This window comes from Leptodactylus fuscus, chromosome 4 (genome assembly GCF_031893055.1).
Source record: "Leptodactylus fuscus isolate aLepFus1 chromosome 4, aLepFus1.hap2, whole genome shotgun sequence".
In the NCBI taxonomy this organism is placed as follows: domain Eukaryota; kingdom Metazoa; phylum Chordata; class Amphibia; order Anura; family Leptodactylidae; genus Leptodactylus; species Leptodactylus fuscus.
In genome coordinates, this window is record NC_134268.1 from 158659999 (window position 1) to 158680166 (window position 20168).

At 40.6% G+C, this 20168-nt stretch overlaps 1 protein-coding gene across 9 annotated transcripts in view; it reads left to right on the top strand.

Moving 5' to 3' along the window:
• TRAK1 (trafficking kinesin protein 1) overlaps positions 1-20168 on the top strand; it is a 146157-nt gene that overhangs the window by 106250 nt on the left and 19739 nt on the right. For all 9 annotated transcript variants that reach the window (XM_075271246.1, XM_075271241.1, XM_075271243.1 and 6 more), the window contains 10 exons: positions 2381-2497; positions 5062-5162; positions 9039-9147; positions 10203-10281; positions 10424-10554; positions 12013-12087; positions 12356-12493; positions 14434-14510; positions 16464-16706; positions 17165-17484. In XM_075271246.1, the coding sequence (XP_075127347.1) occupies positions 2381-2497; positions 5062-5162; positions 9039-9147; positions 10203-10281; positions 10424-10554; positions 12013-12087; positions 12356-12493; positions 14434-14510; positions 16464-16706; positions 17165-17484 (1390 nt within the window). The remainder of the gene's footprint in view (positions 1-2380; positions 2498-5061; positions 5163-9038; positions 9148-10202; positions 10282-10423; positions 10555-12012; positions 12088-12355; positions 12494-14433; positions 14511-16463; positions 16707-17164; positions 17485-20168) is intronic.

The following is a 20168-nucleotide window of genomic DNA, read 5'->3' on the forward strand; positions in this document are numbered from 1 at the left end:
AAAGGTGCAAAAAACGCTAGCAGTTTTTGGTAAAAAAATGTCTCAAAAAATGCCAGGTGGTTTTTTCAAGGTCCATTCACTGTGCTCAAGTCCTCCTGTCAAAAAACGCTTCTAAAAAAAAAAACTTCCTAATTCCTGAAGCAGATTTTTTCCTGACCAAATTCCTTGACCACCCTAAGGCCCTATTCACACGGGGCAAGAGGGGGCGGATTATGGCGCTGAATCCACGTCATAATCTGCCCCCTCACAATGGTGGTCTGTGTAGACTGCCAGCCTACTTTTTTCCATGAGTGGCATGTTGCTGCTCACAAAAATAAGAAACGAGCTGTCCTTTCTTGAGGCGGACTCAGCGGCTGATTCAGCCCTGGCGTCGGCCTCGCGACAGCACCCTCCATTAATTTGAGCCTACTCCGGAGGGGGAAGCCGCAACAGTCATGGCAGGAGCATTTTGGCCCGGGAGTGACGCAGCTTCCCGTGTCACTCTCGGGGCCAAAATCCGCCAATCTGCTCTCCGTGTGAACGGGACCTAACAGGTGTGAGCCTGCCCTTAGGGTAATACGTGATTTGTCTACACATATTTGCCTAGTGGAAATAATCTCATTTTAGACTTCAGCATTTATCTAATGGTGTATCATAGGTAACAATTGCACCAATTGAGCCTTTTGCCCTCTAAATACCACTCAGTTTATGCCAAGCAGAAGGTCAGAGGAAGAGAGCCATCAGGTCTGTAGGTAAATGTATAATACAACCAGTCATTCTACGTATGCCATACGCGTCAAATTTACGATCGTGTGTGTCAAGCTGGGTTCTGATCCTTTGCTTACAACAGTAGAAACACATTTTGTATTGGTAGTTTCAGCCAAATTCCTTAGAAAAATGCTACAAAAACTAGGTCTGATCGATGTGATGAATGGGAAAAAAAAAACACTGACCTGATACCTGCTCTTTGTTATAAGTTTTTTTTTGTCACCATGTATGGTATGACGTTTTACATAAGTTTAGTCCATGGCTACTTTATGCTCATTGTCACCTGAGGCTGCAGTGTCAAAATTGCCTTTCCATGGATTAGGTCAGTCGTCAGTAGACGTGACAAGTAACCGACATTGTATGATTCAGTGATGTAACTAATGCTGTCGTGTACCTACAGTTTTGTGGGGCCTTTATAGAGTTTCTTGACGTTCTGACATGCACCACCCTTTCTCATTCACCCAGCCAATCCATGACTGTTCTCCATGATGGAAGCTCCTTTGTAACAATGCATTTAATCTATTCCTTTAATTATGGACAGATTAGTTTTTGAGATGCTTAATACAATGTGTACTGGTCCAACACTATGCCCCTGTGACATAAAAGACATTGCTCGGGGTGTTCCTTGGTATTTTGTAGCAAGTTGCTAGCAGCAAAGTATACAAAGCCTTTGTCTAAACCATGTATTACAGGGCGCACAGATACCTATAGTGACTAAATTGTGGTTCATCTTTTTAATTCGTCAAAGGGAAATCCTTTTACTGAGATAAAGAATACAAGAATTTTGGCTCCTGGTAATCCAAGAGTGGCTTGGCCTATCATAGCAGAATTTTGCCTAGATCTCAGTGAACACGCATACAGACTCCTGCTTGTTTACACATACATGACCTTATAGCTGTACATGTACACTCCCTGTGTACATATACATGAAGTTTCCATGAGAATAACTGTAGGTAAAGACATTACACCGGCATATATTCTTGTCTTACGCTAGGTTCACACCTGCGTTCTGGTCTCTGTTCTGTGCTTTCCGTCTTCTACATGCAAGAAGACGGAAAGCATAGACCGGGTCAGGCCGTGAGCGGTGGTGAGCATTTTATGCTCTCCGCCGCAAAACCGTTTTTTTTAAAATCCGGACACAGAGTACTGCATGTCCGACTCTGTGTCCGGATTAAAAAACCCGGTTTCGCGGCGGAGAGCATAAAACGCTCACCGCCGCTCACGGCCGGACATCTTTCTCACCCATTCAAATGAATGGGTATGAAAGACTCCTGCAGGCTTCCGTCTCCTGCTCTGTTTTATGGAGGAAACAGAAACCTGCATAACTGAGTCCTGGGCGCAGATGTGAACGAGCCCTGAGTGGCATGAAGCAAGTGTGTTTTAAGGATTTTGAGCAAGAAGATTAATTATGCCACCCAAGCTTAGTGATCACTCAGCTTCTGCTTTGTCAAATTTTTATATTATTTTATAATTTTTGTTCATATTATTATCAGAGCTAAATCCTCTAAAAGTATAGTGAGTTCTATCACCGTCTCCTGAGATATTTCTCCTTGTGTGGTTTTGACAGGCCTTGAGACAAGTCACGTTTAGTAAGAGATCTTTCTTACAGTATATTTCTCTCCTCCTTTTGCAGAAAGAACGGGATCTGGAATTAGCTGCTCGTATTGGCCAGTCTTTGCTGAAGAAGAATAAGACACTTACTGAAAGGAATGAGTACTTAGAAGAACAAGTAGAACATATCAGAGAAGAGGTAAAAGTCTATGTACATTGTGTTTCCACATATAACCTGTTGCAGGTGTCTTCACTTGTGATTCTGAGGAATTGGTTTCAAGTAAATCAAATGATTTATATACTATAAATTATTGTGTAATAAAAAGACAATTTCTAATACCCATTTTTTTTTAGTACTGTACAATTGCTACCTGCTGTCAGTGACTAGAAAATAGGCAGGAATATTTCCATTCTCTGACAGCAATCCAATACAGCTAAAATAGGGTTGAAGTTGAAACACAACGGGTGTCAGAGAGCTGTGAAACGTTTTAGTACAGAGCGTTCAGCTTACTAACAAAAACACATCACAACCAGTTATCTGCTTGCCTGGGCTTAGGCTGCATTTTTAATGCTGTCGTCCTTTCCGTTCTTCTAATCTAGTTTTTTGGGTTTTTTTTAATCTGCCATAGCTGACTTCAGGGTCTGCAATCCTCATCGATTAGTTGCATCTTTGTAGATATTAGAGACAATGTGCTTTTAGGAATCCTCAGAAAATATGCAGCCCTGCTTCTGTGATCCTTAGTGATCCTCAGTAATCTGCCAGGGAACATAGCAACTAATATTTAATTTTCTCTACAGCGGGATAATAAAACATTACTTGCTCCCCAATGCAATCTCTGATGTATCTATGTAATTTGGGGGATTTGTTCAGATCTCTAGGGGTCAAGGCAATCTCTGAAGCAGCTCTCCTAATTGATGGGAGTCCCAAGTGAGTAACCTCCCTCTATTAGGACATTTGGAAATGGGTTTTGTAAGCCAGACAACCTCTGATGAAAGTCGCTGCTGGTTTTCTTATCAGTTTAGCCTACAGTACTTTTTTTTTTTTTTTTTAATATCTTAGATATTCAATGCTTTTTAAAATAAAAGCGAATATGATTGATGTGAACATACTGTCACTTCAGTACCTTATTGCCAATGTCAATATTCACAACTCACAAGTAGGGTTGAGCCAATCTTGAGATTTCAGAATCGTTTTTAAAATCCGATTTCCAATCATTTTCCATTCGAACCCGATCCCAATGCAAGTCATTGGGATTTTTTTTTAATCAAAGATCAGATTTTAAAAACGATCCTATTCACTACACAGCATGGAGTGTAAAAATTGAACGCTTTAATTGTTAGACTCCACGCTGTGTAGTGATTAAAAAAAAAAATCCTCTGGCTACTTAGTCCCCACCTGGTGTCCACTTACCTGCACAGAAGTGCTGCCGCTGGTCCAGTCTCCTCTGTTCTCGCTCCTGTTCTCGCCTCGTTGCCCCCCCTTCCCAGGTTAGTTCTACAGACCTAGGAAGAAGGTGAGGCTTGTGGCTTAGGAGAGTGTGGGTGGGTACAGGGCGGGGAGATGTGAGTGCTCCCCTCCCAGTACCTGCCCACACTCTCCTAAGCCACAAGCCTCGCCTTCTTCCTAGGTCTGTAACACTAACCTGGGAGGCGGGGGCAGCGAGGCGAGAACTGGGGGACCGTACCAGCGGCAGCGCTTCTGCGCAGGTAAGTGTTATACCTGTTTCACATATGCTGATGTGTTCCTTCCGTAAGAGTCCGCATGAGGACCCCTATGGACGGAACACTAGCGCAACTGCAAGCGCTCTGCAGTTCAAGCACACGGACCCCATTATAGTCTATGGGGCCCGTGCGCTTGAATGCACAGCGCTTGTGTTACGTCCGTAGGGGTCCTCATGCGGACTCTTATGGACGAAACACATCCGCATATGTGAACCAAGTCTTAAGCTACTAATTTCCCATTAGAATGTATGGACGCAGCCGGTGCGCAGGGGGTTAAGCGGCTGGACACCGGCACAGGCTGTGTGCCGGCTGCATCCATTCATTCCTATGGGACCTAGCTAACTTTGCTAGCTTTTCCCAGAATGCTTGGCCAGTAGCAAAGCATTGTGGGAAATAACCTCTGACCTCGATCCCGCCTAAAAAGATCGGGATCGGAATTCCATTTGCGATGGTGAAACTTACTCGATCGCCGTTCGGAATCCGATCTTTTCCGATCCCGATCGCTCAACCCTACTCACAAGTCTTTTATAGTATATAATGCTCAGAACATAATAGTTGATGTCCTTTATCTGACATTTTCCCTTGCTCATTGAATTGACTTGCACGTCATCTTTTTGTTCAGTTGCTTAATTTTGTTGTGTGTCTTTATCTGCTGTATTGATAACTATGGGAGCAACAGTCACCAGGCGTTCTTGTTATCAAATGGGTGTGAGACTATAATAGGACAAAAGCCATGAGTATGAGGAAGATAACACCACACAGTCCTACAATATCAATCAATGTTTTATATAATTGTGTCTTTGTAATCATTGGCAAAGGTTCTGCATGTTCTAATTTTATGCTTTTTATGGAGCCCATACACGTAGTACTGACTAATAATATGGCACTGCATGTATTGGTTGAGAAAGTATATTATAAAAGGTAAGTTTTCATTTGGCTACAGTTTTCAAGGCCTCTACTTGTTTGCTGATGATGATAGTGTATATTTGTAATTCCTCCAACATACAGAAATAATATTTTGTTACCATTTTGCACCTTTAGGTATCACAGTTGCGCCATGAATTATCTATGAAAGATGAGTTACTTCAGTTTTACACCAATGCAGCTGAGGAGAGCGAGCCTGAATCGATCTGCTCCACTCCGTAAGTCACTGACTATCCCCCGAGTCACTGTTGTGGCGTCATCTGAGCAAAGGGCATGTCACCTCCCTGGAGTTCCACCTTTCTTTAAGACACATTCCTCTGTGATACATGTTTATTTGTATAAGGCAGTGACAGACAAAGATAGCTCGAGTGAAAGAGCTGGAACTTTGCAATGATCATATATTGTATATGGTGTTATGTATTGTATTTGTTACTACATGATCTCCGCATGGATGGCTGAAATCTATACTGCTTCAATATAGACCGTCCAGTTAGCAGTTGAAGACTGTCATGCAAGTCAATACCTATAAATAATAACCTTGGGCAAATGACAGAGATCAACATTCCCCAAACCATCCCCCCCACAATACAGTGACAGGTAATGCATTCAACACATCAAGGATGACATTGGCATTGATGAGCTAATATCAGAGAGAGGGGGGCCCAGCCCCCACAGGGGTGGGCGTGTCCTCAGACACAACAGCCCTCACCTCTGTCACAGGTGTAAGCAAAGCCTCATTAGCATTTTCACTGCACTCTGCTGGTGACAGAGGGGGGGCGATTAGCTAACCTCTCCCTCACTATGCAACTAGCTATAGCATTACATTAGCATCAGCAACATTAACATACATTGCATTACAATAAGTTGGGGTTACTTCCATCCCATAGTAATGGGACACCAGCGGCCCTAAGTCGGTCCCCAACAGTTTATTAGCAAGCAGGTGAGACTGCAGCCCCACCTCCCGCATTCCTTTTCCTGCACCCCAGTCCAGATGGACCCCAAATCCACATGAACCTGGGTCACAGGTAATCCTGGATGGCATCCAGCCATCCTGTCACAGGCAAGGTCTTTCTAGGGATAATGTCCTCAGAGTCTATCACTTCTGGCCAAGCCAGTGGACAACTGGCCCCTGAGTCTTTTAGTCCCTGCTTGACTATTACCCCACCCCCTCACATGGACAATCTCGCCTGGCTTGCAGAAAATAGATGGTGGTGAAATCCAGCTTTGCCTCTCCTTCCAGCTTGGGGTCTTTGCAGTTTGGCTCCTCCCCCGATCTTTGGCATCCAGGTGGCCGCATGGCAATCTGCAAACTGCGCAGCTTGGACTGCTGTTTTAGGCTTCCGGGCACACACAAACAGTATAAAAGTCCATAAAAATTCATCATAGTCCATGATCAGATGAGAGTTACATCATACTCCTCATAATCCAGAAGTCCATGATCAGAGTCCATAAGCACATGTTCCTCAGCCACATGGCTTCTTTGGGGGAGGGGGCCACACATAGAGTCGACTTGCTCACATGGTGTTTCTAGATGCAAAGCCAGAGAAGAACCCCCTCAGGCTGTTTTTTAGCTCCGCTTCATCAGGACAAAGCTGTGATGTGGGACTGCATCTTAGCTACAGTGTGCATGGGGGAGGGTAAGGTAGTCTGAATCACACCTCCTACCCCCTCAGGTGTTCAGGCTGCTGTTCTTTGCCTCCTCAAACACAAACCTTTCACAGGGCCGTCAGAAAATCGGGGTGTGAGGGCTGATTTCCATTATGGAACTCTACTAGCCCACATGAAAACATTGGACTCGTAACTGAGTTTTCTGTATTGTTTCAGCACTCATTTTGGCTGAACAGCAGAATTATGTGGAGTCGTACACACCTGTAGCTTTACTATGCCACCCTTGTACTGAGTACCACCTTAAGCTGACAGATCTGCTTCAAGTGATTGATGTTCTTATTACAGAGATTGCTGCCTTTACAGGTGGAGGCATGCACATAATAAGGAGGCATGGGGATAATCGGTGGAAGGCCTCACCATATATTGAAGCCTGAGTTTGTACATAAGCCTTTTGGAGGATTACGTAAATCTAATGCGGGGTGTTGACTAATCGTGTGGAAAACCTGTAATATAATTTATACGTGGTAAAATAGAAATATACTGATGTTCTTATTTTTGAGGAAGGATGAATAATCATGACACAATCCCTTCAGGTATCAGTGCATTGAGGAACTGTCAGCGGAAACAATTGAGTGATACATTTATTAGTATGTTCTCATTTTATTAGTGAATTTACTTCAGCTATAAAGCAGTTCCACATAATATAAAGCAGAAACTTGGCACTACTTTGACTGCATCTTTCTGTACTCTGTACAGGAAGATATACTGAAATATGTAAGGCTGAAACTGACCATTCCTTTGGCCTGTATCAGATGACTGGCAATCTATGGATAGTTGCCAAATGCAAAGAGCAAACAAAATGACTTTACACACACTTTTACGGCACTATACGCTGACTTGATTTTAAGGACTATGGATACATTTGGAGTAAATAATTTTCTATTGCATTTATGTATATTGTGTTCATCATATGTGCTGTTATTTTTTGTTTAATTAGAAAGATTTCCCCACTTCTTCTTCTTCTGTAGCCAGCATGCTTTCCCATTCATTGCAGACTGCTAACCCCCATTTAATGAAAAATCCATTAAAAAGTTCATTTGGCAGAAAATGGCAGAGAGAAAAGTCCTGCAATTAAAGGGATCCTATCATTCAATCACAATTTTTTCTCATTAACACATCGGAATAGCCTTAAGAAAGGCTATTCTTCTCCTACCTTTCGTTGTCTTCTCCGTGCCGCCGTTCGCTTGAAAATCCGGTTTTTGCTGGTATGTAAATGAGTTCTCTCGCAGCATTGGGGGCGGGCCCCAGCGCTCAAACAGCACTGGGGGTGTCCCCAATGCTGCCAGAGAACTCTCCAGCGCCGCCTCCATCTTCTTCTGGAAGGAGGTCTTCACTACGTCTTCTTCCGGCAGTGGCTTCTAACTTCTAGGCCTCGGGCCTAGGGCAAGCCGACTGCGCATGCCCGCCGGCCATGAGAAAATGGCCGCTTACAATACTGTGTAAGTGGCCATTTTTCTTGCGGCTACGGGTAACCGCTAATTTGGCAAGCGGCCTCTCCATCGTCCAGTCCCCCAGTGGATCTGAACTGTGGAAGCATACTACATGTGTGAACCTAGCCTAAGTCTGTATTTGTTTTTTTGTTTTAAAGCAAATACATACCATTTAAACCCAGCGTAAAAGAAAACTGCTTCCAGGCAAAGCCTTTTAATACGGTTAGGGTTACATGGTGACTTTGACTATAACTCTTCTAGGCTCAGGGGATAATCGTACACATTAGGGAGAGTGTGTGCCTACATAGGCAGTACGGAGACTTACAAGTCTTTCCTGCTCCGCTAGGGATTCTCCAGGATGTAATTAGGAGGACAGTGCACTCTGAATGCCGCCCTCTAGAGGGCAGCCTCCTTAACATCATGCATGACTCAGTTAATAAATCTATCATCATGATGCGGATTTAATTGCCAAATTAGTATTTCTATTCCAATCTGTTCCTTTTGGAATAGAAATTCTAATTTGGCAATTAAATCCGCATCATGATAGTAGACTTATTAACTGAGTCATGCATGATGTTAAGGAGGCTGCCCTCTAGAGAGCGGCATTCAGAGTGCACTGTCCTCCTAATTAAATCCTGGAGAATAGATTTGCATGTTTTTTTTACCTATAACTCTTCTACTCATGTAAGTGGATGGCGTCACATTGTGACTTATGTGACATCTGGATTGTGACTTCCAGTCACAAAAAAAACCGAGCAGTGTTCACAACCTCCCCTAGATTGTAATGGGAAGCCATTAGTGATGCAGGGCAAAGCAGCCATCTTTAACTGCGACTCCCATTGGATGATCAGATCAAAGTCGCCATGTAAACCTAGCCTTTTAGCAGTTGCATATTATGGATGTGATACACAAACACTTAAATACCATAGACTTCTGTAACTTAGTTCATTATTATTTTATTGCTTTAACAACAGTTTTTTTTTATTTTTCCTAAAGCCTTAAGAGGAACGAATCTTCATCATCCGTCCAAAACTATTTCCACTTTGACTCCCTACAGAAGAAACTGAAAGATCTTGAGGATGAGAACATTGTTCTGCGGTCTGAGGTGAGGTCTTGTGATTCTTTCTTGTTTTTAATAGATGATAAAGAAAATTAAAAGAAAATGATTGTGTATATTGAACCTGCTTTAAACAAGGTGGAGATTCTCCTAAGACAACTGTAGAGATAATCTATGTAGCTGCAAAGTTTAGCCTGTTACTGACACCTAGTGACTGATGTTAGATATTACATATTTTTTTGTATCTGGGATGGGAAAATCCCATCAAATTTAGAGTTTTTCTTTATATTCGTTCATGGTGAACTCCTTTTAAGATTTTTTTTTTTTTTTTTTTGTCTGTACTCATCTTAGTATAGTAGACATTCAGACTGTTTGGAGATGTACGGTATATGCTGCTCACATTTTCTGTAACATAATGAACTATATCATCAGCACTTTTGCGCCAGTGTCTGAGGAATGTGGCTTCTATTCTTTTTGTCTTGTTTTAGAATTGTTTTTCAAGTTTTTTTCCTCACAAAAATAAATAAAAAGAAAAATTACATTTCATGTCTTCAAGCTTCTAACTCTCATTAAAAGCAGTTCTGCTATATGTAAGCACATGATTCAGGATTTATTATTTTTTTTTATTTATGACCTCTGCTTAGCATAAGTGATGTTACTGCATTTCTGCTCCCAGTGACATCAGTAGTAGCTGTTGGCCCAGTGCTTATCAGGCATCGCCTATCCTAAGGATGGCACATTAATAAAAAATTCATGGACAGTCCCTTTAAACCAGAGGATTTGGTTAATGTCAGACTGTAGTATAATTGAGACATCATAAATATTAAGCTACTTTTACTGTATTGTGAAATATGAAGTTTCCTGCCCAGTAAAACCCATTTACTTGCTTTTTTCAGCAATAGCTTTGAGTTTCATTTCTACATTGTTCATTTGTATATTAAATGTATTGTTATGGTTGATATCTTTTTATTGAAATTTTTTTCAAAAAATGTATGAATGTGCAACTATCTTGCAGCTAGTTGTCATGTTTGGTTAGTATAGTGTTTTATAGGATATAGTGCTGCTATTAATAAGGCGTCTTATTAGTATGCTTATTGTTACAGGCATGCCACTTGCAAACCGAGACCATCACATATGAGGAGAAGGAACAGCAGCTTGTCAATGACTGTGTGAAAGAACTAAGTAGGTCATCTATTAAATGTGCAAATACTATGCACTCATTATCATCTATAATGTCCATGGGGACTCTACAGTACAGAGAAATAAAACGCTGTATACATAAAGACTTCTTATAACTCTGGCCTACTTGACCTCTATTTTCTAGGGGATGCTAACATTCAGATTGCCAGCATATCAGAGGAATTAGCAAAGAAAACTGAAGATGCAGCTCGGCAACAAGAAGAGATCACTCACCTGCTATCTCAGATTGTTGATATTCAGAAGAAGGCTAAGGCAGTGAGTATTGTGCTGTAGTCGCTGAAGACAGGTTTGCTAGATGCAGCATATTGTACAATAATGTGTAATGTCCAATTGTGACCAAAATATGGTTTTGATCTGATATTCTTAATGAAGAAAGACATTAGCACGCGCCTAGTAGCATCCACAGAACCCTAGGAATATATCTGTTCAGCAAATGTAACCTAGACCTGTTTTAAATACATTGCATTGTGGATGTTGTTAGTTTGCCTGTCACATAATTTGTAGAAATTGCATGTACATTGCCATTTAATAAATATTAACAGCACAAATGGAGTATGTGACCATATTAAGCCCTGTTCATATCTCGGTCAGGTCTCTATTCATAGTGGTAGTTGTAGTTCTGAGCTCGATCCGCTACATAATCGGCCCGATTGATTCTAAATTTTCCATCCTTTTGACGTCAAGAATAGCATGGCATTGTGGAGGATGGGTCAGCATTTGCACCTTAGGGAGAAACTCATAGGTTATTTAACAGGGGTATGTACACAGGGGTATATAGCCACACCGCAGTGCTGTGGTCTCTGCTACTGGCAACTAATCGTGGCACCCAATGGAGCCTGATACCTGTAAAGAATGTGCTAAATGTTACTGTACGTGTCCAAACAGCCTTTGTAATCACATTTGTTCAATCCCTATAGATTCAGGACTGCAGAAACATCTTGTATTAGATAACTATGGCTGGGTTTTATGTGAAGTATAGGGACAGTTTTTTACCATTTAGGGACATTTGAGATGCTCATTCTGCTCTTTTCCCTGTCTGATCGTCCTGATTGGGTGAGTGACTAGAAATTAATATTCTATTATAAAAAAAATTAATAAAGCATTGTTTGTAAACATTCTATTGAAAACGATAACATTTTGTGCCATTTTTTACATATTAGGGCTCGTTCACATCTGTACCCGGCACTCCGTTATGCAGGTTTCCGTTTCCTGCCTAAAATAGAGCAGGAGACGGAAACCTGCAGGAGTCTTTCTCACCCATTCATTTGAATGGGTGAGAAAGATGTCCGCCGTGAGCGGCGGTGAGCGTTTTATGCTCTCCGCCGCGAAACCGGGTTTTTTAATTCAGACACAGAGTCGGACATGCAGTACTCTGTGTCCGGATTAAAAAATCCGGTTTCGCGGCGGAGAGCATAAAACGCTCACCGCCGGGCCCGGTCTGTGCTTTCCGTCTTCTTGCATGTAGAAAACGGAAAGCACAGAACGGAGAGTAGAACGCAGGAGTGAACCTAGCGTCAAACTTTAGTAGCTAGTAAGAATACTTGAAATAAGTCTGGGTCAATAGAAAATATGAAAACTAAAATATTGATAGATGGGTGTCCTCTGATTTAGATTTTTCAGATATTTATATATTATGAAACTTGGAATGTCTTCTAAGCCCCCAAATTTTATTATAGTATACAATCTATTGTGTTTTTTTTGTTTTTCTTCTAGTATACAGTAGAAAATGAAGAACTTGTGCAACACCTGGGGGCAGCTAAAGATGCCCAGCGCCAGCTTACAGCTGAGGTAAGAACATTATAAAAGGAAACATGGGTAACCAGGTGTCCTTTCATTAGCATTGCAGTTTTGTTTCGGCCATTTTGTTCTCACTCAGCTAGAGAAACAAACTTGAGAATTTTGTACGGTAAGGTATTTCTTAAAAGTTGCAAAACTTAAGCACACCCTTGAAATGATGTTGGTCTTAGGTTTTAATAAATGTAATCTGTCACTTTGTAGAGCTTCTTATTAGCCATGTCACTTGTTTTTCAATTATCTGTTAATCGTTGTTGTGTAGTTACGGGAGCTGGAGGACAAGTATGCAGAGTGCATGGAAATGCTTCATGAGGCGCAGGAAGAGCTAAAGAACCTTAGAAATAAAACCATGCCAAATGTCATTTCCCGACGTTACCACACTATGGGTGTTTTTCCCATGGTAAGTAGGCAATAATAGCTACCATACCCACTAATAAATTAAATGTCTTACCATTGCATTACATATTTTTAGGATGAATGCTGTTTTAAGGGATCAGAATATAGTTACAATAGGCAAGCGGTATCAGATTGGTGAAGGTCTATCTCCCAGAGTAGCTGCAATGCCCTGCACTGTCACTGCTAAGTAGCAATACTCTGCAACTAAAACAGCCCAAAATAATAGAATTAGAGCAGCAATTAGAAATTGGATTATTATCTACTTAGGAGTGGTATCTGAAAGGGGTCTCTGGGAGCATGGATTCCTAATGTGGCTTCATCTACTCCCCATAAAGAGTATTTCCTCCATTCATTCCTTTTACCTACAGTACCACATTGTCCTTTATGCCACTCCAGTCACATTACTCTCTTCTTCATGTTTTTGCTACTTCTTGTGACAAAGCGCTCTCAAATAGTGAGAGAGTCCTGGAAGTGGCCAAGCTGGAAATTCAGGATATAGACAATCCCAAAGCATGGTGGGCATACCAGGGGGATTCTTTGAGATGACATTTTTTTTTAGAAGGTTTGTGGGGGCTTTAGGTAGACATGAATAAGTTAGGATCCCTTTTCTAAACAGGTTTTGAGCTTGGAAAACCCCTTTAAATCCTCCTGTAAAACGTATATGTGCCATTTTAGAGCTTGATCTATACGCTAACTAGGAAGCTGCAGAACATTATAGTATTCCTTTTGCTCCATATTCCTCTCCAACTAATGACCATGCCAATTTCACAACACTATTGGCTTTTTACAGGCTGTTGTACAATGGGGCCAGCAACTGATAATAGGCAGGACATTAGTGTCCATTTTCCTACAGCCGCCCAGTCTAAATGCCTTTTATAAAGCAGTTATAGTTTCTAATTGCTATGGATAATAGCATTATGCTTCTATTTAGAGAAGAGCGGAACAAAAAAACCCCCCAAAAACATAACTATGTAATAACGGTAAGACTAGGCTTTCGTAATAGATAGCTAAGAGGGAAAATCTAGTAACGTTTCTGCCATCTTTAAGCTTTTGATGTCTCATTGTTCATATGGTTTATCTCAGTAGCATTTCAATATTATGGATTTGAGAATATTATCCTTTTATGTCAAATAACAAATCACTGAGCAAGGATGGGTCAACCTAATCATCAAAACAATTCACTGAAGTATTTCATAGGTCTAAACAAACATTTTTTTTTATTGAAAGCCGATAAAAAAATAACAAAAAACAAAGCAAGTGTGTTTGTGCCCTAAAGTAATGCGTCAAATAAAAACTAAGGATCTATTCACACGGAGGAAAATGGCGCTGTATTTGGTGCTAAATTTTCAGTGCTGAAAAAAAAGCCTCCCATTGATTTCAATGGCTTCTGCTAGCTTTTTTTTCCACTAAAGGCTAGCAGATCCCGTTGAAATTAATGGGAGGCTTTTTTTTTTCAGTGTGGAAAATTCAGCACCAAATAAAGTGCCATTTTCTTCTGTTTGAATGGACCCTTAGAGTGATAAAATCATACTAATGAGTGCTGGTTCATTTATTGTTTTTCCCTGAACCAGGACCCCTAAATTATACAGCGGGCAACCAATTAGAATTAGCCCAGCATATAGCAATCCAGACACAGCTGTCCGTAAGAGGCCCCTCCAGGCATTTAGCCCAGGTATGAGGTCTCCGGCTAAACAATCTATCTGATCCAGGCTGGAGGCTAGGCTATTGCAATGATATTTAAAGCAAATAGAGAGTATTTTTTTTGCCTTCATTTTTTACCAGGTTTTTTGTTGAAATGCCATTGAGTGGTATCTACTTTAGTAGATACAATAATATTTGAGGGTCTGATTTTTATCTGATATGTGTTTGCCTTTCTATTTTGGTTAGTATAACATACGACCTCTGTCACATCATCTTTTTTTTTTTTTTTTTCTGGGTTAACAGGATTCCTTAGCTGCTGAAATAGAGGGGTCTATGAGAAAAGAGCTGCAGATTGATGATCCAGATTCTCCTGAGATGAAGTAAGAAGTGCTTTACTATGTGATATTTCTGACATTTGGAATACCCACTGTAACTGTTTAAAAGGTTCTATAATTTTCTATTTGTTCCTTATCATGTCTTTTTGGAAAGGTCAAAAATAACAGCAGTAGCCCTGAATAAAGTGTTGCCTCTCATAGCCACAAACCTACTGTCAATAACTAATTCTGTTAATGACTATATTATTGAACATGGGAAGAATATGCAAATCTGTCTCCCAAGATGTAAACAGGGAGACAGTGCCTCTGTTATGCTGCCCTCTATAGCAAGCACCCTGAACAACATGCCCGACTTCCCAGAAGTCTTTACTGCATAATGCGAGGTTATAACCAAATCAATTTCTCAGCTACGGACGGCACCGTTTCTGTCTCTTTGGACTTCATCAGCACAGCTTAGAGAGAATTGATTTGGGCAGCATAACAGAGGCACTGTCTCCCTGTTTACATCTTGGGAGACAGATTTGCATATTCTTCCCATGTTCCCTTGCAGTGGAGCAACTATGGCTGTATAAGTCTCCACACACCTGAGAAGGTGGTCTCTCCCTAAGGATAGACGTTATCCTCACAATCTATATTATTGAAACAAACTTATTCAAATAAAAACTCCTCCACATAATCTTTAAAAAAAATTAAAATGAAAAAGCATTGGTCGTTAAAGTAGTTCTCAAGTCCAAAGGAGCACAAAACAAATTTATTCTCCAGTTTCTGACCACAAACTATTGGTCAATGATGCAGAGTTTTTATTGGATGTATTCTGTGGTACAATACATCCATTATAAACTCTGGCTGATTGACCAGTAGTATGTATTGTGGTGCACGGGATTTCCTTAGATGCACCACAATGATTAAGTGGTTCAGAAAACTACTGCAGGGACTTGCTAGCTGTATGATCATGGTTACCAGCAGTCATTGAAAGTAGGTCAGAAACCTAGTAACCCTGCTCAAATACAGTAGACTGCCTCAGTTAATGCTGGTTGCCATATGTATCTGCAGGGAGTTGCAGGAGGTACAGGACCCACCATTCATATGAATGTTTGGATGGGCTCTGCATTCACTACCAGGATATTCCTGTTATTCCTGACACCACTACATCTATGCATGTCGTCTTTTCTCCTACTCAAAAAACTAGAGAATGATGAGAAGATTATGTGGAGGTTTTATAGGAAAAACTGCATAGATTTTACTCTGTCTACTTAATATAGTAATTTTTAATGTTATATCTTTTCTGCTTTGTACTCTGTTCATTACTAGTGTGTATGTTCTACTAACTCTTATCCCTTAGTGTGTTTCTTAAAATGTTAGTTTAAGACCCCACCCACTAGGAGGCAAATTGGCTTATCTTGTCTAAGATTTTAGACAGTGCAAACTTAGACTAGACAGTCTTAAAACGCACTAGACTTTTTACAGTGGCTGATGCTGAATTAATCTATTACATCCTTAGGGTATATTCACACAGAGTTTTTTTTTAGCAGATTTTGATGCGGAGTCCGCCTCAAAAAACGGCTCCCATTGACTTCAATGGGAGCCGCTCACTTCTTTTTTTTCCGCTAGCTAGTTGCTCAAAAAAGAAGTGAGGTGCCCTATCTTGCCACGGCACGAGGCCCATTCTTCAGGCCTAATCCAGAGCGGAATGCCGGGATTGAATGCCAGTGCACTGCACCAGCATCACGTCGCGGCTAGCCGTGCGGAAATGTTCACACGTGGATTGTAAATTCCGCTGTGTGAACATACCCTTACTCTCTCTAGTCTAAGTGTATACCACCTGTTGCTTGTTGTTTTTTTGTACTAGAATTTTGGTAAAATTATGAAGTGCATTGTCACATCTTAAGCCATTTTCCTACTAAGCCACTTTGTCAAGCTAGTTGGGGTTTTGTACCAGAGATGTGAAAAATGTGACAAATCTTGCACTTAATACAACAGAACTCTGTTTTCTCCTAGTGGCAACCACCAAAAACGTGTGTTTGAAACTGTGCGGAATGTGAACCAAGTAGTGAAGCAGAGGTCATTGGCTCCTTCTCCGATGAACATCCCAGGTTCTAACCAGTCCTCAGCAATGAACTCTTTAATGTCTAGCTGTGTCAGTACACCACGCTCCAGTCTTTATGGGGGAGACATTTCGAATATTGTCATAGATAATAAAACCAATAGCATTATACTGGAAACTGAGACACCTGATAACAGGTTAGTGCCACTGTATGAGTGTGAATTTCAGTATAATATTGTTTCTAGTGCACATGCATATGTCACAAAACATACTTTAAGGGACATTTTTATATACCTTTTTATCTGCCATCTATTTTATTTAGCAACTTCTGAATATTTCACATTTTTTAGATACTGTATTACCTTCATTTATTGTTTAACAACCTGTAAAATAATAATAATGGGAAACATAATCTTTTATATAAGCAAATTGTTTACAAGGGGAGAGGCTTCCCCAAAACTTTCAAAAAGTTTGAGGTCCTTGGTGTGATTTGCTTATGACTTTATACACTAGATTCTTCCTATAGCACATATGAGTTCTGATTGTTATTTTGGATCTTACTGCACACCCTTCAATAAAATAAAAAATAAAAACCTGTAATAAATGCTCCGTATCTGATATTCTCATCAATTCTTGCTGTCCTTCTTGTCTTTAGTGATGGAGATAAGAACAAGAAGCCTGGCACTCCAGGAACACCAGGTTCTAATGACCTTGAGACGGCCCTGCGAAGGTTGTCCCTTCGGCGTGAGAACTACCTTCTGGAACGCAAGTTCTTTGAAGATGATCAGGAACGAAAGTTGCGCACTCTAGCTGAGAAGGGAGAACTTCACAGTGGATCTTTAACACCAACAGAAAGCATCATGTCTTTGGGTACCCACTCCTCCAGACTATCAGAGTTCACCGGCCTCTCAGGAATGTCTTTCAGCAGCCGATCTTACCTGCCAGAGAAACTTCAGATCGTGAAGCCCCTAGAAGGTGACAAGGGGCCCCGGCCCTTCTATGTTTTGCTTAGTGACTCATTGTGGTCTCTAATACATCACCAGAAAGCAGGCACTTTACATAATACACACTCTTTCTACTTTAGGGATAGTCATCCTCGTTGTTGGTTTGAGTTATTTTAACATAAAGGTGGTATAGCGAAATAATAATGGCTGTCTATCCACTAGTACAAAATGAATCCTAAATACTTGTGTGCCTTTACTCTACATGGCCTATATGTATGACCAAGGAGCAACAAACAGTACAGTGCAATCTTGGTTTAGCCTTTGTAGATTTGTTGAAGTTCCATCAGTATTCATTCTGGATATATGTATCAAACACTTTTTAAATAGTAAAATATAAAGTATAACTCCCGTTATTTTTTTGTTGTTTGTTATTTTGTTAGGTTTGGTGAACATTTTTGCAATATAGTTAATTAACTTATTTAACTTTCTTTTCATAAAAAAAACGTCTTCCTAGCAATCCTTTAACTGAGCTGTTGCCAGGGAAAATCCCTACACATTTGTTTTGCCAACATGGAGATCGGTAGTATTTGCCAAAAGAGGAATGGTCACTTCCAATGGCTGTATCTCCAATTTTAGGGCTCGTTCACACGGGGCAAGAGGGGGTGGATTTTGATGCCAAATCCACCTTAAAATCCACCCCCTCACAATAGAGGTCTATGTAGACCGCTAGCGTCCTTTTTTCCGTGAGTGGTTTGTTCCCGCTCACGGAAAAAAGAAGCGAGCTGCCCTTTCTTCAGGCGGATTCCGCGGCTGATTCAGCCCCAGCGTCTGCCTTGAGGCAGCACCCTCTGGGGCCTACTCTGGAATGGGAAGCCGTGACTGTCGGAAGCTGCGACAGTCGCGGCAGGTGCATTTTGGTCCTATTCTGATGCGGCATCCCGCGTCAAAATCAGGAACAAAATACGCAGTCACAACCCTCGTGTGAACTAGCCCTTATAAAACCTAGAAAAATGGTATGGAGATTCCCAGCCTTCATATGCCGCTAAGGCTGCAGTATTAGCTATAAAATAATCTGAGATATCACTAGTTAGGAACACAATCAGGAATTTGCATATTAAATCACATTCTCTACTGTGTATTTTACTAGTGATATTTCAGTTTTTATTATAGCCAGAGCTGCAATCTTGGTAGCGTGTGAAAGCTGACAATGTTAGTTTCCATGTGATACCAGCAACATGTTGTATAAATATACAGCTATTTGAAATGACTGTGTCTCCTTAGCAAATGCTCCAGCTCTACATACTGAATCGAGTCAGTCCAGGTGTATGGGACAGAGTCTCCCTGGCAGTTCTTAGTACATTGCTACTGGGAACTGTACAGCCTGTTTTCTATTAAAAAGAAGTTAGATAGGTTTATTAGTCATATTACAAAAATGTTCACCAAATACCTCCCAACACAATAGCAAAACAAAATTAAGTAAAATTGGGAGTTACATTTTTAGTTCCGGATATTTCACTAAGCTCTTGGATATTTAATGCTTCTGTCATGTAGGTTCACCCTTTTTAGGCACTTTATTGTAAAATGTTTCTTGTCAAAGTAAATATGCCAATATGTTTTCGAGTTTTTGCATCCAAAGTGCTAACACAACTAGAAAGGTGAGGAGAATACAGATGTAAAGCCATGATCTTGGTTATGCCATATTAGTTGTATAAAATCTGCCTGATGTATATTACACTTGGGGCAACAGATTTTTCTGTGTCTCATACAGTAAAGAAGTTGGAGAGTAAAGCATAGCCTTTGTATTAACGTAAACCGAGAGAATCGGTGAGTGTATAAGTGGCACTCTATTGTCATTCGTATACAATTTCAGCCATTATATTAGATGGCAATTATATAGGCTGTTACCATATCTTTCCTCTCTTTCTCATTGTCTGTACATCTTCCAATATTACCCTGCCATACCCGTTTTATATAACTTCTCCAAGAACCCCAAGGGTCCAATTTTTAATCGTTCTCTATCAGGTGTTTCTTCCAACATTTGCTTTCCTTGAAGATAGAAGAAAAAAAAATCAATTAAATAATAACAAATTTAGTCGGAAGCATACTAAGAACCTTTATAGACCCATGAATAAGCAAATGTGATACCTCAGTTATACTTAGCTTTGTGTGAGAGGTCTTGCAGACTTGATTTTGTGGGACAACCCCTCCCAACCAATCTGTTGCTGAGTATTCCCAATACATATGTTACTGAGCTTAATACAGGAGAAAATAATCCCTAAAATCCAGAGAGGATCATTCACCATCTCCACCATCTCCAGTTCCTTGCATCCGTCAATAGGTTTCTCTACTGATACCAATGCAGCTGGAATTTTTCCTCTTACAGTTCCAGAGTTATCAGTGCAGTTAGAATTGGTATTTAGACTCTCTACTGTCAAGTGGGTGGATCCCACAATGAATAGATGTTTGGGACTGCTGCTGGGCCGGTACTATACAGATGCCGGTTTATATTGTATGGCAGCTCTGCTACCGCTGAAGTGACTCATCTGTAATAACTAATGATGGGTTATCAATGGGAAAAAAACAAAACAGAAAACCCATTTAAAGTACATTGTATTGTTTGATTTTTACATATATTTTTTTACATACACAACTTTTAAAGAATTGTTCTGACAAATTCAAGATAGAGAATAGAGACTTTTCTAAGTATGATGTTTG